General features: G+C 38.8%; 1 protein-coding gene across 1 annotated transcript in view; it reads left to right on the top strand.

The window, feature by feature from the left end:
* Nucleotides 1-20,916, top strand: part of LOC126376462 (uncharacterized) — a 98,018-nt gene that overhangs the window by 30,215 nt on the left and 46,887 nt on the right. The window contains exons 3-4 of the mRNA XM_050023833.1: nucleotides 19,265-19,348; nucleotides 20,252-20,515. Of these exons, the coding sequence (XP_049879790.1) occupies nucleotides 20,350-20,515 (166 nt within the window). The 5' untranslated portion in view covers nucleotides 19,265-19,348; nucleotides 20,252-20,349. The remainder of the gene's footprint in view (nucleotides 1-19,264; nucleotides 19,349-20,251; nucleotides 20,516-20,916) is intronic.

Below are 20,916 nucleotides of genomic sequence, written 5' to 3'. Positions count from 1 at the left end.
CATCATATCCTTGCGACTTCAAAACTAAGTGTGGCTGTTCACCGTGGTTCGGACTATGGCCGTTGAGTCTGTAAATGCAGAGGTGAAGGTAATAATGACCTTGAATGGCGCTTTACTAACGATATTATTCGCCCTAGATCTACTAATTTAACACGTGATTGATATTTAACTTTAATATTGATTTAATAGTTGCCAACGATTAGATAATGGATACATACATACATAAACTTACGCCTATTTCCCACAGGGGTAAGCAGAGACTATAGAATTCCATTAGCTCCGATCCTGACACACTTCTCTTGCTTCCTCCACATTCATCAATCGTTTCATACACGCACGCCGCGCCGGTTCAGAGTAGATCGTACTAAACCTTTTTTTAAGGACGTCTCTAATTTGATCAATGTAAGTCCTTCTAGGTCTTCCTCTGCCAGCTCTACCATCAACTTTCGCTTTATATACTGCTTGCAATTCTATTATCCTATAAATAATGATAAATGAATGAATACTTACTTAATTTTAGTTAAGTTGTTCTCGGAAGCAGTGGTTTCCGAGGACGAGGAGTGCTTTGTACTGCATAATATTGATCTTAAGCTCAACAAAGGTGTATTAGGTATGTTTTTAAGAAAGTCTAGGGCCGTGTGCCAAGGTTTTTCTCGCAGCTTCTTTTCCCCGGCTATACAGGTTGTGAGAAGCGGCAGTAGTTTTAGGCGGATGAGACGGTCGTCAAAGTGTAACTATGTTACCTATTGAACAAAGATATTTTTGAATTTGAATTTCTTGCTTAGCGTGCCTTCCGAAGCACGGATCATCTTACTTTCAGACAATCAGGTGATCACCCTGTAATGTCCTAACCAAACTAGGGATTACAAAGTGATTTTTCTGATATGTCGCCAACGGGATTCGAACTCAGGACCTCGGTATCGTGTCGATCGAGGAGGAGGACGAAGGTCGTTGGATTTCCCGACTAAGCAGATCTAATGTAGGTATTGTAGAGTACCTACATAATCCTAAAGTTTATGACTTTACTCAAGTGAACTGGACTGGCCGGCGATCTATAAAAGTCAGGAAGTCTCGGACATTATACTTGCAAAACCGGTCTAATTTATACTCTTGTAACATAAAAATGTCGTGGACTTTGAAATTATACTATATAAGCTCACGACTATTTCCCAATTGGGTTAGCCAGAGCTACATACATCGCAAAATGAACTAAGTACACCTCACTGAGCTTTCTGTTAGACCAACGTGGTGAGCCGTATCGCCGTCTATAATGGTCGAGCCAACAGTGTTAGTGAAAACTGCACTTAAGATAAATAAATAACTCATTGGTGCAAGTCCGGTATTTTAAATTCCAATAAGTAATCTAGAATAAAATGTTTGTATCTCGTAGAATACCAATAAATGACTATAAATTGTATGAAAAAACACACTATGGCGTCATAGAAAAAGAGATAAATTTGTCGCATTTATTACTTTTTTCTTGATTAAAATTCTTAAATATGTTCAATAGAAAAATGAAAAGGTTTTTGTCGCCTTTAGATCTGTCGTTATTTAGTACTTTATCAGAATTTCATAGTTTATCTATGACCTAAGAAACTACCCAATTGTTTGTTATACTTACTATGAAAAGAAATAAATTATCCATTGCCCAGAAGTGCCCACACCATTATAAAATACCAAATGAATTCCCCCTATTCCCAAGTAGTCTTACCAGTTGAACTACTGGGAATTTCCTTCCCTCACTCACTGAATAGTCTCACAAAGAAACAGTTATACTTTCGCGCTTGTATGCATTTTCTTTTCCATAATATTACTATACGACCTTGCGACTTTTAAACCGAAACATTTTATAAATATGAAGCTTAAAACACCCATAAACAAGGCATTCATATTATTTACAACAACCTTTTAAAACTGGTTTCGAACCTATCACACATCGTAATCTAAATTGAAGTTTTAAAACAGAATATATAAGACGCGCGAAAAAATACGCTTTTATAATCTTTTAAAAATGTTGCAAGAAAATTAACTTATAAAGGTTTAAAAGGGCGTGAGATACGAACAGCAGGGCACGAAAATTATTCGATTTAATCAATTTTGTCGTTACCAGCACATGAACTTTGAAAAAACTATTTCGCTATCGCCACCATAGGTAACAAAATTGACTGTTCATTGTCATTCTATTTTTTTTTTTTTAATTTTTTTGAACCATAAAATTATACATTTTTGCACATAACATTCTCTCGCCAAACTGACACCAGTTTGTTGACGAGTACGCTCTAGCAATGTTTGACTATGATCTCTCTCTCTCTCCGACCGATTTCGGCCATGGCGACCACTTCGACTCCTAGTCTGCACGACGCTGAATAGTCTCACAAAGAAACAGTTATACTTTCGCGCTGGTTTGACTATACTATGTACATAAATACCATAATTTTTATCTCTTGGTTACAACATAATTATATTATTATGTATCATCACACTTTACGATGACATTTTAAATCCAAGCAGTGCTTTTACTAATTTTGATTTAATTGCTTGTTTTGGCAGTTTGGGTATTTTCCTTAGAATAGGTTGCTCATTAAAGATTCGAGGTAAGTACTATATATTTATTTAGACGTCGACCATAGTAATTTGTCGCAGTAAGTTGGCTTAGTTTATTTTCTCGTACTCTTTTCGTTCGGTATTTATTGGTTACTCGAATTTTGTACTCATCGCTATAGTAATTGTCCAGTGCGGTTTTATAGGTTGACATTAGATCCACTGGTAGTATCTTTAGGTATGTATACAACTTATTATAGTCACCTTTGCAGTCGTCTTTTATTTTCTTGTTTACCAAGTACTTAATGAGCCTCGTTTGTACCTTCTTGACCTGATCTATGTAAGTTTTAAAAGTTCGTTATAACCGGTCGTTATAACGTGCTTCTTATAGTAACGAAACGGCCAAGCCCCATATTTTGCCTAATGTATAGAGTTTGTGAACTTATAGTTTGTATAATTAGGACGTGTAGAGTTAGAAACTTGGCGCTATGAGATCTGATGACTTTTTGACATTGTGATCGATATGATCTCGCCTTGGCAACATTTTACATGAAAATGTTTTTGTTGGTTTTGATTTACATATTAGAACCAATCGACAAAACGACATAATTATATCGGTTCAATCGATAAAATGACCGTGACAAAATTTTATCACGTTGGGCATGTTAGCCCTACTTGTGAACTTTATCGAACGATGCGCATTATATTAAAATAAATCCTTTTCAGCAACACAGTTGCCTTGACCATTATAATCGGCGATACGGCGATAGGTAGTATGCTCCATATCCTCTCCGGCTGATTGAGGAGAGGCCTGAGTCTAGCAGTGGGACGTACATAGGCTGTTTATTAAAGTTATTACAAATACATAGTATATAGTATACATATACATAACGGCCTCTGTGGTCCAGCGGTTGAGCGTTGGTCTCACGATCCGGAGGTCCCGGATTCGAATCCCGGTAGAGGCATATCACAAAAATCACATGTGATCCCTAGTTTGGTTAGGACATTACAGGCTTATCACCTGATTGTCCGAAAGTAAGATGATCCGTGCTTCGGAAGGCACGTTAAGCCGTTGGTCCCGGTTACTATTTACTGATACAAGTGAGTAATCGTTACATGAGCCACGTCAGGGGCCTTTGGCGGCTCAACTATAACCCTGCCACCAGGGTTGACGTGGTTGGTATTCTACCTCACAACCCACACGATAAAAAGAAGAAGCATATAGTCACTGCGGTCCTGTGATACACCGGCTTGCTTCTCAATCGAACACCGGTACCGAACTTGCACCAATGAGTTATCAATTTATCTTAAGTGCAGTTTCCACTAACACAATTGCTCGAGCATTATAGATGGCGATACGTCTCACCTATCATGTTGGTCTAACAGAAAGCTCGGTGAGGTGTGGGTACTTATTTCATCTTTCCATGGATGTACCTCGACTCCAATTGGGATGTATTCGTAGGCTGATGTTATGTTATGTTTGAGCCTTTTGAAAATTCTTTCACCAATAGAAAGCAACATTATTCCTGAGTGCAAGAGGAGCAAAATTTGATTGCAAAATGTAACCGAACAAATAGTATTTATGTAAATTAATTTAAATGGCAAACAGAAGAAAATACGTCATTAATATGTATACATTTTCTAATGAAAGCTTGGGAATGTATATTGAAACATGCATTTCCATGTTGGCATTGGTATGTGATAATTATAAGTGTGTTTAGAATCACGGAATAATAGAGAGGTAGGGAAGGCCCTAATGCGCATTTTGTATGAGAACCGCTGTCGCCGGTTCAACCCCACTCTCTTTCACTACTCCTGCAAATAGATAACTACGATAGCTCTACAGCTGTCTCGAATTGTAATCAGATCTCGAATTTAAATAATCAAATTCAAAATAATAGTCAAATGCATCATATCGATTTCATTTTTACTCGAGTGAGTAATCGATTTGTAGGTTATTTATGTCATAACAATACTGGCCAGAAAAAAGTTGATACTTTTGGCGGGCTGTCATTACGAAAAAACTAAGTAATTTTCAGAGAACAAATGAAAGTGCATTAGATCAGAGAACAGAAATCAGTCAATATTCAGATTATTCAGAAATAGATCAGAGCAGAAAAAACAGTGTATTTTCAGATATAACAATCAACAACAGTTTTGACTTCCTGTCGATGCGCAGGAAGAATATTCAGTTAAGTCTTATAATACTGATATATTTTCCTAATTACTTAGATATCAGTTATGCTATATTTGTATTATCCGATACAAATCGATAAAGAGAACACCAGACAGTAAACAGTAAATCGGATAGTTAAACAAACAGTAAAACATTGCAGTAGGTAATATCATTGTGGTGATTTACGAGGTAATCAGATGAATTTATCAAAGCAATCAGGTGGACAGGGATGGCTGTAAGGGGCGGTTGGAGGCCATTCGCGGGGTTTCACCCCATATTCTAACATCGTGGGTTTTTTACCCTATATTCACACAGGTATGGACGTTGCCCATTTGTGGGTATTTTGTGTATTTCATATAACTATGACACATTTCAGTTTTGGGATGTGATTCAGAATTCAGATAATTCGTGACCTTACATGATTATGTATGGTTCACGACAACTGCTTCTCAAATTCCATAGCCACTTTACCGACAATGTACATTTTATGTGGTAGGCTGCAATTTAATCATTACTTTTCGTAAGATACCTACTGCATACAAAAGTAATATTTTGATAAACAGCCGATCATACTATTTTTTTTAGCTTTCCTGTGATAAGGAGGGATCTTCGTACATGATAATTATTATATAAAAAATAATTATAAATAATTAATAAAAAAAATATTATTTATTTTTTATTTTTTATTTAATTATTATTTTTATTTTTGTATTTATTCGTATGTTTATGTCCTTTGTATATGTCGTTGTGCAATAAAGTATTATTGATTGATTGATTGATAATTTAGTGTTTTGATTTTTTGGCTTGCACAAAACGATCTTTTGAAAAAAAAAAACAAACAAACAAAGCAACATGTTTAAAAGTAGTAGTAAGTAGCATGGATAATGCTACACCGACAAGAGCGTGGCTCTTATAGTGATAATTATCTTTGACTCAGACATAACCTAACCTAACCATTATATCCATCTTAGGACTTCATATCAGAACTGGCTGCAAGTTGTCTTCTGATTACTCGAGGCTCTGCCCACCCCATTAGGGATTACAGGCGTGCATCGTACCGTATTCTCAGAAGGACGAGATCATTAGTGAGGAGTTGAAGACAATTATTAAAATTAAGTATACAAGTTATGTGGAGTTGCGTGACATAGTCGCATGACTGTGTTGGGAGTGCAATTCGAATAGTAAATGGAGTACAGAAATGGTTTGAAAATAAAGAAAAGAGAGTCCGTTAGAGATTTTTTTTCTTCAAATATATCACATTGTTTTCTAAATCTGAATCTTCACTTTCTTCACTAGCTTCTTCTAGCCATTCAAAGAACTTCACTAGTGCAGGCTGTTTCAAAACAGGGCTTTCATTCTCTTTTAAATCCTTATACCATTCTAGTAATGAGTCTTCATCAACAACATTGGCTTCATACAGTAAATGTATGACCTGACCAGTTTTACCATCCAGCCATTCACATTTAAGCCATTCAAATTTCTTCAACAGCTCTCAAGCAATCCATTATAGATGGTTTAGTTTTAATATAGTTTGCCAACACTGTTCTGAAGTACTTACTTTAAAATGTCTTTCACAGTACTGAGAACATTCTTAGTCTCGGTAAGTACAGACATACTTAACAATGCCCTTACAACAAAAAGTTAACTTCATGAAGTTGTATGTTGTATGCATATCTCGAAATAAAATGTACATACATAAATTCACGCCTATTTTCCTCCGGGGTAAGCAGACTATGGAATTCCTTTTGTATCGATCCTGACACTTCTCTTGCTTCCTCCACATTCATCATTCGTTTCATACACGCACGCCGGTTCAGAGTACAGTCATGAGCAATATAATGTACCCACTTCAGGACTCTGTCGCACTAACATATGTGACATTAGGGAGACTTACAGTGCAATTTGTCGAAAAACATCATGTGACATGGTACCAAAGTGTATGCATATTGATGCTCGTGACCGTACATCGTACTGAACCTTTTCTAAGGACATCTCCAATTTGGTCAATGCGCTAAAAAAATGTAATAAAAATGTATGCTTATAGTGGAAACCCATTAAAGTAATATACTACCAGTATACAAGGTGTTAGTGACACAGAAACGAAAACTTTTGAGGGATGATTGAGACCATGATTATGAGTTGATACCAAGTGGAATTTTCCGTCGCAAAAGTCTGAAATGAAACTGAAAAATTAAAAAAAATTAATAAAACCAAATTAGTTTAGCAAAATATTCCAGATAAGTACGTCAGTTTGCAAAATCAGCCACGATCTTCAAACTGAGTGTTTTTGTATGTGATAACTTTTTGTGGGGAATAAACTTTGCTTAAATTTTTCTACCGGGTGAAAGCCCTTAGCGCTGCCCATTTGTCCGGCCAAGTAATGAATGTCATTTGAGGCAAACGTACAAAAAGCCACAGCAAAAAAAAAACTGCAAACGTAGATTGTAGTTACAAGAATCCCTCTCACATTTTTTTGCAGCACGAATACAGAATGAGACATTTGAATCACAAATGTGCGATAGAATATTTGTTTAACAAGTGACCGTTTTGCTTTCAATTGCGTATGACGATTATAGATTTTTTTTTTGTTAAATGGAAGCCGTGGTAGCCCAGTTGGTAGAACGCTTGCCTCTCACATTGAGGTCGCAGGTTCGAATCCAACCTTAACCAATGATTGTCGAATTTGTTTTCCAATTTATGTTTGAATCATAACTGCTCAGCGGTAAAGGAAAACATCGTGAGGAGACCCACATTTCCGAGAAATGCATTTTCGGAGGTATGTGACCTAACCTGTATTGGGCTGGTTTTCCCTTCGCGGGTTGGAAGGTCCGGAAAAAAACCGGACCTATCAAATCTTCAGGTTAGGTAAGCGGACCCTGTGAAAAATGGAATAATGCTAGGGTGATGATGATGATATTGTTGATTTTAAGTTAAATCGCGGCGTTTGTTCATAATTACTCTTCCTGACTTATTATTTATTCGTAGGGGACACCACAGAACAGATAAAACAAAACACGGAATAACACGTAACCTAACCGCCAACCGAGTTGATGCGCAGTGTCGTATGAGAATAGCCTTAGTTGAAATATTAACCGCTAAGGTTGCTGTTAGCGCCATTATCGATAGTTAATTAAAATTAATTCTGTGTCCATTCAATTGTTTTGTACAGTCAGCATCAAAAGTAAAGCTGTGGCATTCAGCTTTTTATAGGTAACTAACGACCCGCCCCGGCTTTGCTCGGGTGCAATGTTGGGGAAAAAAGAAATTATTTACGACATCACATTAAAAACCTCAAAAATAACGGTATTTTTCCACTATTTAATAGATGTTATTATACATATAAACCTTCCTCTTGTATCACCCTATCTATTAAAAAAAACCTCATCAAAATTCGTTGCGTAGTTTTAAAGATTTGAGCGAACATAGGGATATAGGGACAGAAAAAGCGACTTTGTTTTATTACTAACACCCTTTATGAGATGTATGGATGTGGTATTATATTACCTATAATATAATACATCTCATAAAGGGTGTCAGTAACACCGGCACCGTACCGAATACTTAGGGGCATAATTCAGCTCATGATTCACAGTTAATAGACTTTTCCATCGCAAAATTAATATGGAATTGAAAATAAAATAAGCATAAGCCTCCCCTCAATCAACCGGAGAGGGTATGGAGCATACTCCACCACGCTGCTACACTGCGGGTTGGTTGAGGTATTTTACAGGCCGGGACCAACAGCTTATCGTATCCATTGAAGCAAAGAATCATCTTACTTTTTTCAATGAAATATTAAAAAAAATATTTTTAAGTCCATAGATTTTCTTGTGATTTTTTTCGTTTGCGTTGCTATCTCTACCCGGCTAGTATTATTTAATCTGTAGCCGACCAGTTCGCCTTGGCTGCACGGTTAGCTATTACCTGTGCAAATGATATCGTGCTTATTACAATGACAGGTACTTAGTACTGTGACACAGTTGCAATTGGGGTTTAGCTAAGTTGCAAACGATTTCGAAAAGCGACAGTGTCGTATCAGTGATATTTTCTTTTTAATTTACATTCCTGTGTTGATGTTCAACCCGATTACTCTAGCTAAAGAGGCAGCCAATCAGCTCGCAACACCAAACACTTCAGGACCCCGATTCCGACCCCGCCGGCGTGGTCGACGACTTCCCTCAATCAGCGCTTATCGCTATCGACCCACTATTGTCGATTAATTCTTTCAAATATTTTTTCCTCTCAGACGATACCCTGAGCCGAGGTTCGCGCCCAACTGGGCACCCTCAGCCCTGTTGTCTTAAACGTTGTACCGGGTGAGAGCCTTCAACGCTCCCCATTAGTCCGGCCAAGTAGTCAATGCCACCTGCGGGAAATCTACAATAAGTCACGTCAAAAAAAAAGTTAATGTTCCTTCTGTGCAATAAAGAATTGTGTATTTTGTATAAGGTGACATTAAGTGGCATAACAAACTATTATATTCTTCTTCTATCGTGTGGGTTGTGAGGTAGAGTACAAACCTCATCAACCCTGGTGTCAGCGTTACTATTGAGCCGCCAAAGCCCCCTGACATGACTCATGTAACGACTACTTACTTACATCAGTAAGTAGTACCCAAGACCAACGGCTTAACGTGCCTTCCGAAGCACGGACTATCTTACTTTCGGACAATCAGGTGATCGGCCTGTAATGTTCTAACCAAACTAGGGACCACAAAGTATTTTTTTTTAACTTTAATGTTATATTTGTCTCTGTCTCCGTCTATTTGTTAATGTGGCGTCCAATATGGAAATAAATGTTTTTTCTTTCATTCATTCTATATTATTATCATCGTCACTGTCGACCCGATTACTCTAGCCATCATTATCAGCCCATTAAGTGGATGTGTGGGGACGCACTGCTGGGGCACGGGCCTTCCCTATGGATGGATAGGGAGATCGGGCCTAAAACTATCACGCGGGCCCAGTGCGGATTGATGGTTATTAACGACTGCTAATGCAGCCGCGACCAACGGCTTAACGTGCCTTTCGAAGAACGGAGGAGCTCGAGATGAAAACTTTTTTTTTGTGGACACCCATCCTATGACCGGCCTTTGCGAAAGTCGCTTAACATCAACAATCGCAGACCGAGCGCGTTTACCGCTGCGCCACCGAGCTCCTCAACTCTAGCCATAGAGGCGGCCAATCAGCTGGCGAAACAAACACTTCAGAATCCGGCCCCGTCGGCGCAGTCGGCGATTTGCCTAATTCAGCGTTTATTGCGAGCCAATAGGGTCGAATAATTGTTTCAAATATAATCCACTCAGACGACGCCTTAAGCCGAAGTTGGCGCCCTACTAGGCACTCTCAGGTCTGTTATCGTAAATATTGCACCTGATGTGAGCACTCAGTGCTCCTCATTTGTCCTGCCAAGTACTTGTAGAGGAGCATATTTGAATTAATTAATCAACGCAGTGGGCCGATAGCGATTTATATGAATAAAGGGAAATCGTCGACCGACTTAAGGCTCACCAAATTGGTAATAGTCATACAAAAAGAATGGGTCACCTCCTACAAAAATCCTTCACTTGCCGTCCTCACAAACCGCTTGCATTGGTCGCCATATTTGGTAACCCCACGTCTGTTCCTCGTATGACGTCATAGTGTCACTTCAATGGTTATGACGTCACTCATTCAATATTCGCCGCGACAATGAATCATTTCCATTCCGGTCAGGCAGTCACTATTATTGTCAAACACGCTTGGTAGGTGTGCGGATTATATTAAATATCTAATAGCTATAAAGCATAGCACCCAGAAAGGGTAAGCAGAGGTCATCATCACAGGGTCCGCTTATCTAACCTGAAGATTTGACAGGTTGGGTTTTTACAGAAGCGACTGTCTGACCTCCCAACCCGCGAAGGGAAAACCAGCCCAATATAGATTAAGTCACATACCTCCGAAACGCGCGCATTTCTCGGGTATGTTTCCTCACACATGATCCAAATATGAAATCGAAAACAAATTCGACAATCATTGGTCTGTGCTGACCAAATAGAAGCTTTTCTAAAATTAGCACAATAAAACGATAGGATATACGTTGCAGCACATGCAAACATACACACCTTCACGCACACGCACACGCATACACACACACACACACACTATTACTTATAAAAACATGTTAAAAAAATGTTTAGTAATATTTAAATTATTTTTTTATATCTTATCTAGCTTGTTTGTGTTCAAGTTGCTTTTATGGAAGAGCGGAGTCTCCTGACACAAAAACTTATGTAAAAAAAACCTTTATTTGAAAAATAAAAGCAGCCAGTAACAGTACAGGCTGCAACGCAAGTTATGTCGTATCATGATTTACTTCCCCGACAATTTTAATTTAAAACAAGCGCGACCGCGTTCAAATCGTAAATCATACCAATCAGATCCCGTATCAGTTAGTTAGTTAACAACTAATAGTTAAATGTAACTAGCAGTTTAAATTTATTATATCGCTAACCATCTTGGTTAAGACGTTCTTATTAAAACCGAGAATTTATCGCTCAAGTTCAAATGAACAGATAGTTAGCACAAAATAAAATGCGCGGTTGATAATATATATGTAATGCTTTTAGATAGAAACTCCATCAAATGTGGACCAGCATAAGTTTCCTCCAATAACAACATAAGCTCACGACTATATCCCAATTGGGGTAGACAGAGGTACCGATGTAAATCAACAATAAGTCTACGTCAGAACTAAAAAGAAACAGTTGCTCCTATTTAGGACACACTTGTGTCAGTCTGTATATGTGAAGAGATTCGTTAGTCGAATGTCCTTGCTTCCTTATAAGTACAAACTACAATCTCGCCAGCGACAGATGGACTTATGGTCACATAGGGTGTCAATTTGAAGGGAATACCTTAAAGGGACACTCAAATGACCATTTGGCTTGTATTTGAGTAACATACGCCATAAATGAGTAGTATACGTAAATTTTATCCCATCAAAAATAAAATTAAAGAAAATCAAATAAAATTCCAGACAGTACTTTGAATTTGTCAGAAAATATATTTCAAGCTCATGTGAAGCTTATATGTAAAAAAGCTTATTATAGAGGTAAGATTAATTGATTACCTAAAAATGTCTGTTATGTGTTTCTCTAGTTATTAAATTACTTAAAATGTATACCAACATTGATTTAAAAGATGTGTTGCTGTTGCAATTTCTTGTCATTTCTTCTCCTCAGCCATAACACCTTGCGAAATGACGTAAATTCAAAAATTTTACATTGACCTTCAACAAGTTTATTCATGATAATTACGTTGAATAAATGATTCTGATTCTGATATAGTCACTGTGGCGCTGTAATCCACCGGCTTGTACCAACGGGTTATTAATTCATCTTAAGTGCAATTTTCACTAACATAGTTGGCTCGACCATTATAGCCGGCGCGTGCGACTCACCTATCAAGTTGGTGTATTTGAAAGCTGGGCTGTGGGTACTTAGTTCATCTTGCTATAGATGTCCCACTGACTACCCCAGTTGGGATAAAGCTGTGTACCACAGGACCACAGCGACTTCTCCAACCAATGTCCAGTCAAAGACCTACAGCCTACAAAATAATATAAACAGGTTTTTAAACTGCCAAAAGCGAGAACAGAATGAACAATCCTGATATTTTAATGTTGCCCGGGCGCAGAATTTTAATAGCACGCGACGTCAATAATTCATGAGAAGGTTTTGTGGACGAAAATATCGTATTTATGGCCGAATGTTGGCGAGTAGCGGACAAAGTTTTACGCTATTGGCACTCCCTGGGCGCTGTATACAAATACCTCATCCAACTGATCCAACCAGTTATGTGCTGTTATCGGACTGGTAATGTTCCAGTTGTAAAATCTCTTTGATAGCAAGCACTGGCTGCGTTTTTTTTTAATTGTTCTTTCTTGTACTCTGAATAGGAAATGCAGTCCCGTCTCGAGATCGCAAATTCGAGATATCGCGATTGGAAATATCAATCCGCGAGATCCCGAAATGTTCGGGATCTCGTCCAGCGGGCCTAGCACCGTAAGCACGCGACTCTTTCTCGCCGCGACAGAGATCGTCTGTCTCTTTCTGTGCAGTACTGTGAGAGAGTGACGGGTGACGTAAGAAAGAGTCGCGCGCTTACGATGGTTGAAAACAATGAAAACTGTTTGTTTATGATGGACAGGTTAATAAAAACAAAATACTTTTTGAAAGAAAACGAAAACCTTTATTCTTCAATATTACTAACTAAAGAAATAAGCTTTCTTTAGAAATCAGCATAATCAAAACAAAAATTATAAATCAAGGAGATTCACCCAATCCCATCAATCTCAAATGGTATCTCGTCATATAATCTCGTCATATTATACTTCGGGATTGTTTCGAAAAATTAGACGAAATCTCGCGAGATCGGGCTCGAGATCTTAAAAAAAATAGTAATCGCTACCTAATATCAGTTCCTAGACAGTTAATCTCATGCATTAATATCATCTAAATAATTACTAACATAATCGTTTGCAATTTGGCTAAGGTCTAAAGTTAGGTATCTAAGCAAATTTTTTTAAGAACTTAGGGAGATATAGCTTGAAATTTCTAAGCGATATAATTTCTGTTTATCGCGTTTTCGCTATCAATGGAACCGAAGTATATAATTCTCTTAGTCTCAGTTTGGTTATGATAATGAGTTTGAGAAGATATGAACAGCGATTTAGAAATCTTTGCAAAAAGTTACCTACAAGCGGATGGACTGATCTTAGACTGTTTTTAACCAACTTCAGAAAAAAATACGTTATCAATTTACCCCACGTGTATGTAATCTACAGTAGATAATGGTATCTACGAGTACGTAGATAAATGTCGTACAGCCATTGGACGAAAACCTCGATGTGTCGAAATTGTTTTTTTAATTAAAATTTATTATTTTAGGTAGGCACTTTACAATAGTTGTTTTTGATCAAATCTAATGTATGAGTTTATTACCCCGATGGAAATCCGTCTGTGAAGGGCAAACAGAGAGCAGAATACAAGCGGCCAAGTGCATGTCGAACAATCTTGACCTTAAGGTTCTGTAGATGTCCAATTATCAAAATCATTATCACGGCCTCCGTTGGCCAGTGGTTGAGCGTTGGGCTCACGATCCGGAGGTCCCGGGTTCGATATTATGCCGCTGCTTTTTTCTGCCGCGCGGCGAAAAACTCGTAGTGCGCGCCTGGCCTTAATAGTTAAAATACGTAATTATGATTATGGCTACGGATCCCTAAACACGACTCAAATGTGTTCGTCCTACCTGTAATATTTTTAGAACAGATTAGCACTAACTGATTAATATTTTTTTAAGGTATTATTTTCCTGTTTTGTTATTTTAACAACAAGACAGACACAACTGTTTTGCCTGGCCAGGGACTTAACTGATATACCGAAAAAAAAAAACACAAAAAAGACAGATACTACTCATGACTATAATGCCTTTTGGGGTGGTAAAGCCACAAAGATAACATAACATAAGTTCACGACTTTATAGTCATTGTGGTAATCCCAACGGAAGACAAACCAAGTACCCACACCTCAACGAGCTTTCTGTAAGACCAACGTGATTGGTGGTGAGCCGTATCCCCGTCTGTAATAGTCGAGTCAACTGAGTTACATAAACAGCCTATATACGTCCCACTGCTGGGCACAGGCCTCCCCTCAATCAACCGGAGGGGATATGGAGCATACTCCACCACGCTGCTCCACTGCAGGCTGGTGAAGGTGTTTTTACGGCCGAGACCAACAGCTTAACGTGCCCTCCGAAGCACGTAATCATCTTACTTTTTCACACCATCAGGTGATTCAAGCTTGAAAAGTCCTTACCAAACAAAGGACAGTCTCATAAAGTGATTTCGACCATGTCCCCATCGGGAATCAAACCTGGACCTCCAGATCGTGAGCCTGACGCTCTAACCACTAGACCACGGAGGCTGTTATTTCAACTCTGTTACTGATATACAAATATCTAAACCGAAACATAAAAATGTAATAATTCTTTTTGATGACTTGTGCCCTCACTGATCTACCCAATAAGAGTATGGGCGTGAATTTATGTATGAATGCAATTTCAAGAGTACCAGGAAACTATAACTATTGAAGATATGCGCAATGTAAGGCCAGTGGCACCTTGGTGCGGCCTACGGTGTGAGGCAATCCGCCCACCACCACCAAAATATCAGGTACTTTAAAGCAGTATCGCTCTTATTAATAACCCGCTTGGCTTCGCTCAGGTGCAATGCTAAGGAAACAATTAAATTATTTACGACATCACATTAAAAACCTCAAAAATATCAGTATTTCACCACTATATAATGCATTAAAACACATAATAACGGATTCTTACCGCGTTTAAAATGGGGATATGAGACTCTCGATATTGCAACAGTGTCGAAATATCGGGAGTCTCATATCCCCATTTTAAACGCGGTAAGAACTCGTTATTATGTGTTTTAATTATGATAATAACCGCGTAAACTTAAAACAATGTATTTAATAGATGTTATTATACATACAGGGTGTTAGTGACATCGTAACGAATACTCAGGGGGATGATTCAGACCATGATTCTGAGTTATATCAAGTAAAATTTTCCGTCGCAAAATTCATGTTTTTTTTTTAAATTATTTTCAATTCTATACTTTTGCGATGGAAAATTCCACTTGATATTAACTCAGAATAATCAGATGAACCATCCCTGTCAGTATTCGTTACGATGACACTTACACCCCGTACAAGTACATACGGTAGCCATACAAGTAGGTATGGGTGTTAGTGACACCGTAACGAATACTGAGGGGGACGGTTCAGACCATGATTCTGAGTTGATATCAAGTGGAATTTAATGTCAAAAAATTCATGAAATTTTTTTTTTTAATTATTTTCCGATCCATACTTTTGCGACGGAAAATTCCACTTGATATCAAATCAGAATCATAGCCTGAATCATCCCTCAAAGTTTTCGTTACGATGTCACTAACACCCTGTATAAACCTTCCTCTAAAATCACTCTATCTATCAAAAAAAACCGCATCAAAATCCGTTGCGTAGTTTAAAAGATTTAAGCGTACATAGGGATATAGGGACAGAAAAGCGACTTTCTTTTATACTATATGTATAGTGATAACACTTTAAGTGGATAATCCTTTGAATTAACAGTTTTTAAACCGAGCCTATTTCTTTTTCCTTTTCGTTAAAAACACCTCCACCAACCTCCAATGGAGCAGCGTGGTGGAGTATGCTCCATATGACCATCCCCCTCCCCCTTCTGGCTGATTAAGGTGAGGCCTATTTCCAGCAGTGGGACGTAATCGGTCCCAAGTTCTGTCATAAATTATAATAAAGATAATAACAAAAGCATTAATCAGTTTTTATTTAATTTAAAATACATTTAATAAGGAATCGACCTCCATGGTCCAGTGGTTGAGCGTTAGGCTCACGATCCGGAGGTCTCGTGTTCGATTCCCGGTGGGGACATATCACCTAAAATTACTTTGTGATCTCTAGTTTGGTTAGGACGTTACTGGCTGATCACCAGATTGCCGAAAGTAAGATGATCTGTGCTTCGGAAGGCACGTTAAGCCGGTGGTCCCGGTTACTACTTACTGATGTAAGTAAGCAGTCGTTACATGAGCCACGTTAAGGGTCTAATGCGGCTCAATAGTAACCCAGCTCAAGACTCCAGGGTTGATGAGGTTGGTAATCCACCTCACAACCCACACGATTGAAGAAGACTGAATTGACTAGTTGGAAAGTAGCCTACTAACTACTTATATACGTAAAAGTCACGTATCTTAAGTATTTGTTGACACAAACCATAAATCTATAGTAATGAGGTGTTCAAATCTGTGTTGAGCAAAGCTAAGTATCACTTTTGGTTTGAGTTGGAACATGTCGCGATATGCCTGTTTTTTAAGATGTTAACTCCAGCCCTTCCCGACTTCGTCCTCAGTTAAGACCACGAAATAGAAGAAGATGGAAAGGCCATAACACGCATTTTGTATGAGAACTGCTGTCTCCGGTTCAACCCCACTCGAGTGCCCTCTGTACCGGTTCCCAGGTGGCATAGCCGGGCTGCATTGTGTGACGGATGCGGCAGAGACTTGGTTAGGGGAGCTTAAGCTGAATATATGATCCACGCAGGAAATTTTATTTTTGTGTGTCATGCGCAATAATGCCCCCAACCCCACTCTCTTTCACTACTACTCCTGCAAACAGACTACGATAGCTCTACTGCTTCTCAAATTCCATATATCCACTTTACCGGCAATGTATATTTTATGTGATCGGCTGCAACTTTATCATTTCTTTTCGTAAGAGACTGCATACAATTATTTTTTTTTGATAAATAGACAATCATACTAAGAATTTTAGCTTTTCTGTGATAAGGGATCGCCTTGCATCATAGTCGATTTTGTCGGTTTCGGTTTCATACTAGATTATTAACCCGGCCCCAGGGCGGACAGAGGACAGTCATCTTCTCTGCTCTCCGCTGGGGCAATTCTTGTTCGGCGCGTCCTTGCCGCGTGCGTGGGTGCCTTTTACTTCAGTAGGCCGAGTGATATGGTGGCTGAGTTCGGATAGGGACCCAGACCTACGGGGTATAACGTATAACGTAACGTACCCTTCCCAGGAATACGGGTGAAGACCTCAACGCTTTCAAATGCGGAGATGGGAGACGGAGACGAATGGGGCAAGTCACAAAGATTGTAACTTGGAACCTGACAGAGAGCAGCTGTAACTGTCAGTACTTTTCAAAGGCGGAGAACAGGAGTTCCCGGCTTTGAAATAGACTACTGGGCGGCATCCCACTCGCGTCAGACAGAGTACTGCGGGGCGGAAGACAAGAGGGAAACCACCGCCTTATAATCCCTAAAAAGTAGCATGGAGAATGCTACACCGACAAGAGCGTGGCTCTTAAATTAGTGTGAGGTTACTTTGGCATATTTAATGTTAGTGTGGACTAGGTATAATCCTTTTTATTGAAGAAAAGTTGCGAACACTACATCTTTTAACTTGGACCGTTGTCCAGTAGCGATTACCAGTCGGTGTCGCAATTGGTCCACTTGCGGAATGACCACATGCTCAAAATGTGCTACACTGGTCTACACTTTGCGAAACGCGAAAAATGCGATCTCTCAAGGCCACATTCTTCCGTCGAAATGTTAATTATGCCGATAATTTACTGTCACAATGCGAACTTTATGCAGAATTAGTGTTAAAAGTAAAAGTTTTTTCACAGAATAAATGTCGAATGAAATGGAAAACTTTTTCTGTCACTTTCAGATTTGTCTTTGTTTACTAATCACGATTTCATAATTTATCTTTCACCCTAGGAAACGGCCTCTGTGGTCCAGTGGTTGAGCGAAAAACAAAAGAGAAATAGAATGAGTACAATAGGCGGCCTTATAGCTAAGTAGCAATCTCTTCCAGGCAACTCTTTAAGTCAGGCATCTTGCTTCTGCCATTACATTACATTTGTGAATAATTATGTATGTATGGCTTAGATCCTGACACACTTCTCTTGCTTCCTCCACATTCATCAATCGTTTCATACACGCACGCCGCGCGCCGGTTCAGAGTACCTCTAACAACTATTACTCGTTAGTTTATTTGCGTTACGAAATAATAAATATTAGAATGTCTTAATGAGGTCTGTTAGATCTAGTTAGAGAGATAATTTTGATAAATCTGTTGTTATTATTGAAATTGCTGTGCCTTATTGGGTGTAAGAACTATTAGTTCACGGTCGTAATTCCTGATGATAATTTGATTTGATTTTCGGTTTGATTTTGTAATTTTTTTTGACGTGACTTATTATGACATTACTACTTACTTCATCATCATCATCACCAGCCCATTAACGTCCCCACTGCTGGAGCACGGGCCTTCCCTATGGATGGATAGGGAGATCGGGCCTTAAACCACCACGCGGGCCCAGTGCGGATTGGTGGTTATTAACAACTGCTAATGCAGCCGGGACCAACAGCTTAACGTGCCTTCCGAAGCACGGAGGAGCTCGAGATAAAAACTTTTTGTGGTCACCCATCCTATGACCGGCCTTTGCGAAAGTTGCTTAACTTCAACAATCGCTGACCGAGCGCGTTTACCGTTGCGCCACCGAACTCCTCAACTACTTACTTACTTACTTATTTTTATTATGTTGTTGATTATTTCTAAATGACAGAATTTGTTTGTATTGACCTAAATATTAACTATTATAATTTGTAAAATGTATGGAATTAATTTCTGAAATAAATTATTATTATTATTATGTTTGTCATTTCCATAACTCGGGACTATGGAGTCCCGGACTTTTGGAAGGCGTGCGTGGGGCCAAAGCCAACACGTAGAGGCCCCTTACAATTTAATCTAAATGTTGTGTGACATCAACCGGCGATTATCCCTGTATGCACTATGGGAGTGACCCCCAAAGACAATTCCCGGTTCGTGTAGGACTATTGCAGATTTATTATTATTATTATTATTATATCTAATTTACATTTCCTTTGTTACAGATTCACAAAATGAGACTCTATCAAAGGTGTCTCTGTTGATGGGGAGGAAAACATAGACCTCATGATTTGCAAGTACATAAGAAGGTGAGTGAATTAATTGCCATTCAAAACCCTGTACAAAATTATGAAAAAAAAAGCGGAGAAAATGTATAGGAACAGTTTTTTAAAAGAGTTTGAAACAATGCAGGGTGTCTATAAATGCCACATCGAAGCAATTCATCTGAAAAGCAATATTGCATATTGACATTTGCGCATGTAAAAAAATAATTCATTCATTTTTTCATTCTTCTTCTTATGTGGGTTATGGTTGATTACCAACCTCATCAACCCTGGTGTCAAACATTATTATAAGCAGTGTAAAAAGTAAGTTTTATGGAGTTGCCATGTCCTGTAGGACAAAAACTCCCAAATAAATAAAGATTAAAAAAAAACCCTGGTGTCAGGGTTATTATTGAGCCGCCAAAGGCCCCTGACATGGCTCATGTAACGACTACATACATACATCAGTAAGTAGTAACCGAAACCAACAGCTTATTATTAGTGTTTGAGTGGGCAGTTTTTTCATTAGTGAGAGGGCAGTATGAAGAAATAACGAACTGTAATATTGCCTTTTTAGGTAAATTGTTTAAATGTGGCCGTTTTAAATTGCAAAGCAGGGTCTGCACGATAACCACGCCGCGCGCTGCGCGAATTATATCGAGGGTTTCGACCAATAAACGTAGCGTATGCTATCCACATAGACACACGTCGAATGGCTATTGGTCGAAGCTCTCGATACAATTCGCACCGGTTGCCGAGCCGCGAGGGCTGGTTGTGATTTTGCCTTTCTTACAGGATTTTCTGAGACCACATTTTCTTGACACTGTTAAACAAAGGTTTAAAAAGTACGAGTATATAGGGTCTAACTAGTTAGTTACAAATACTTAGTGGTATTTAGTTACTCAACGAATGTCCAGTGACATTCTAAGTCAACGATACTCTTTCCAGATAAGCCAAAATACCGATGATACCGAAACGCAAACCGCCAAGTTGACGATACCGAAAACCGAAACGAAGGGTACCGAATATCAGGTACCTCGTACCAAATGACCGATGAACTCAAGACCGAAACTGCCGAAGACGGCGATAAGCTGACAAATAACGGTACCAACGAACCTGGTACCGGTACCAAGACCGATAATTCCGGGACCGAAAAGGAACCGAAACCCCGATCGGTGTCTTTCAACAGAGACGTTCACGTCAAACGATTCGGTGAGTCGCCTAATCGGTCTTCTCTCTCACTCACACTAATACAAAACCTTACATGAGTGAAAAAGGCGGAAGATTTAACACACTAATTTGACATTTAAAATATCGGTACCTCGGTCATAATACTCTCATTGACATGAAGTACAGTCATGAGCAATATAATGTACCCACTTTAGGACTCTGTCGCACTAACATATTTGACATTTAGTGAGACTTACAGTTCAATTTGTCAAAAAAGTTAATGTGACATGGTACCAAAGTGTATACATATTAATGCTCGTGTCCGTACTTTTGTATGGTATAAATGTGGTCAAATGACAAACACCCGTATTCTAAGATCTTCCTAGACTCCTGAGGCGACCTCAAGGTCTTCCTCGAAATCAGCTCTAGTATTATTAGACGGC

The sequence above is a fragment of the Pectinophora gossypiella genome, chromosome 21 (genome assembly GCF_024362695.1).
Source record: "Pectinophora gossypiella chromosome 21, ilPecGoss1.1, whole genome shotgun sequence".
Taxonomy (NCBI): domain Eukaryota; kingdom Metazoa; phylum Arthropoda; class Insecta; order Lepidoptera; family Gelechiidae; genus Pectinophora; species Pectinophora gossypiella.
The sequence above is the reverse complement of the archived record's forward strand: the minus strand, read 5'-3'. Positions and strand labels throughout refer to the sequence as shown.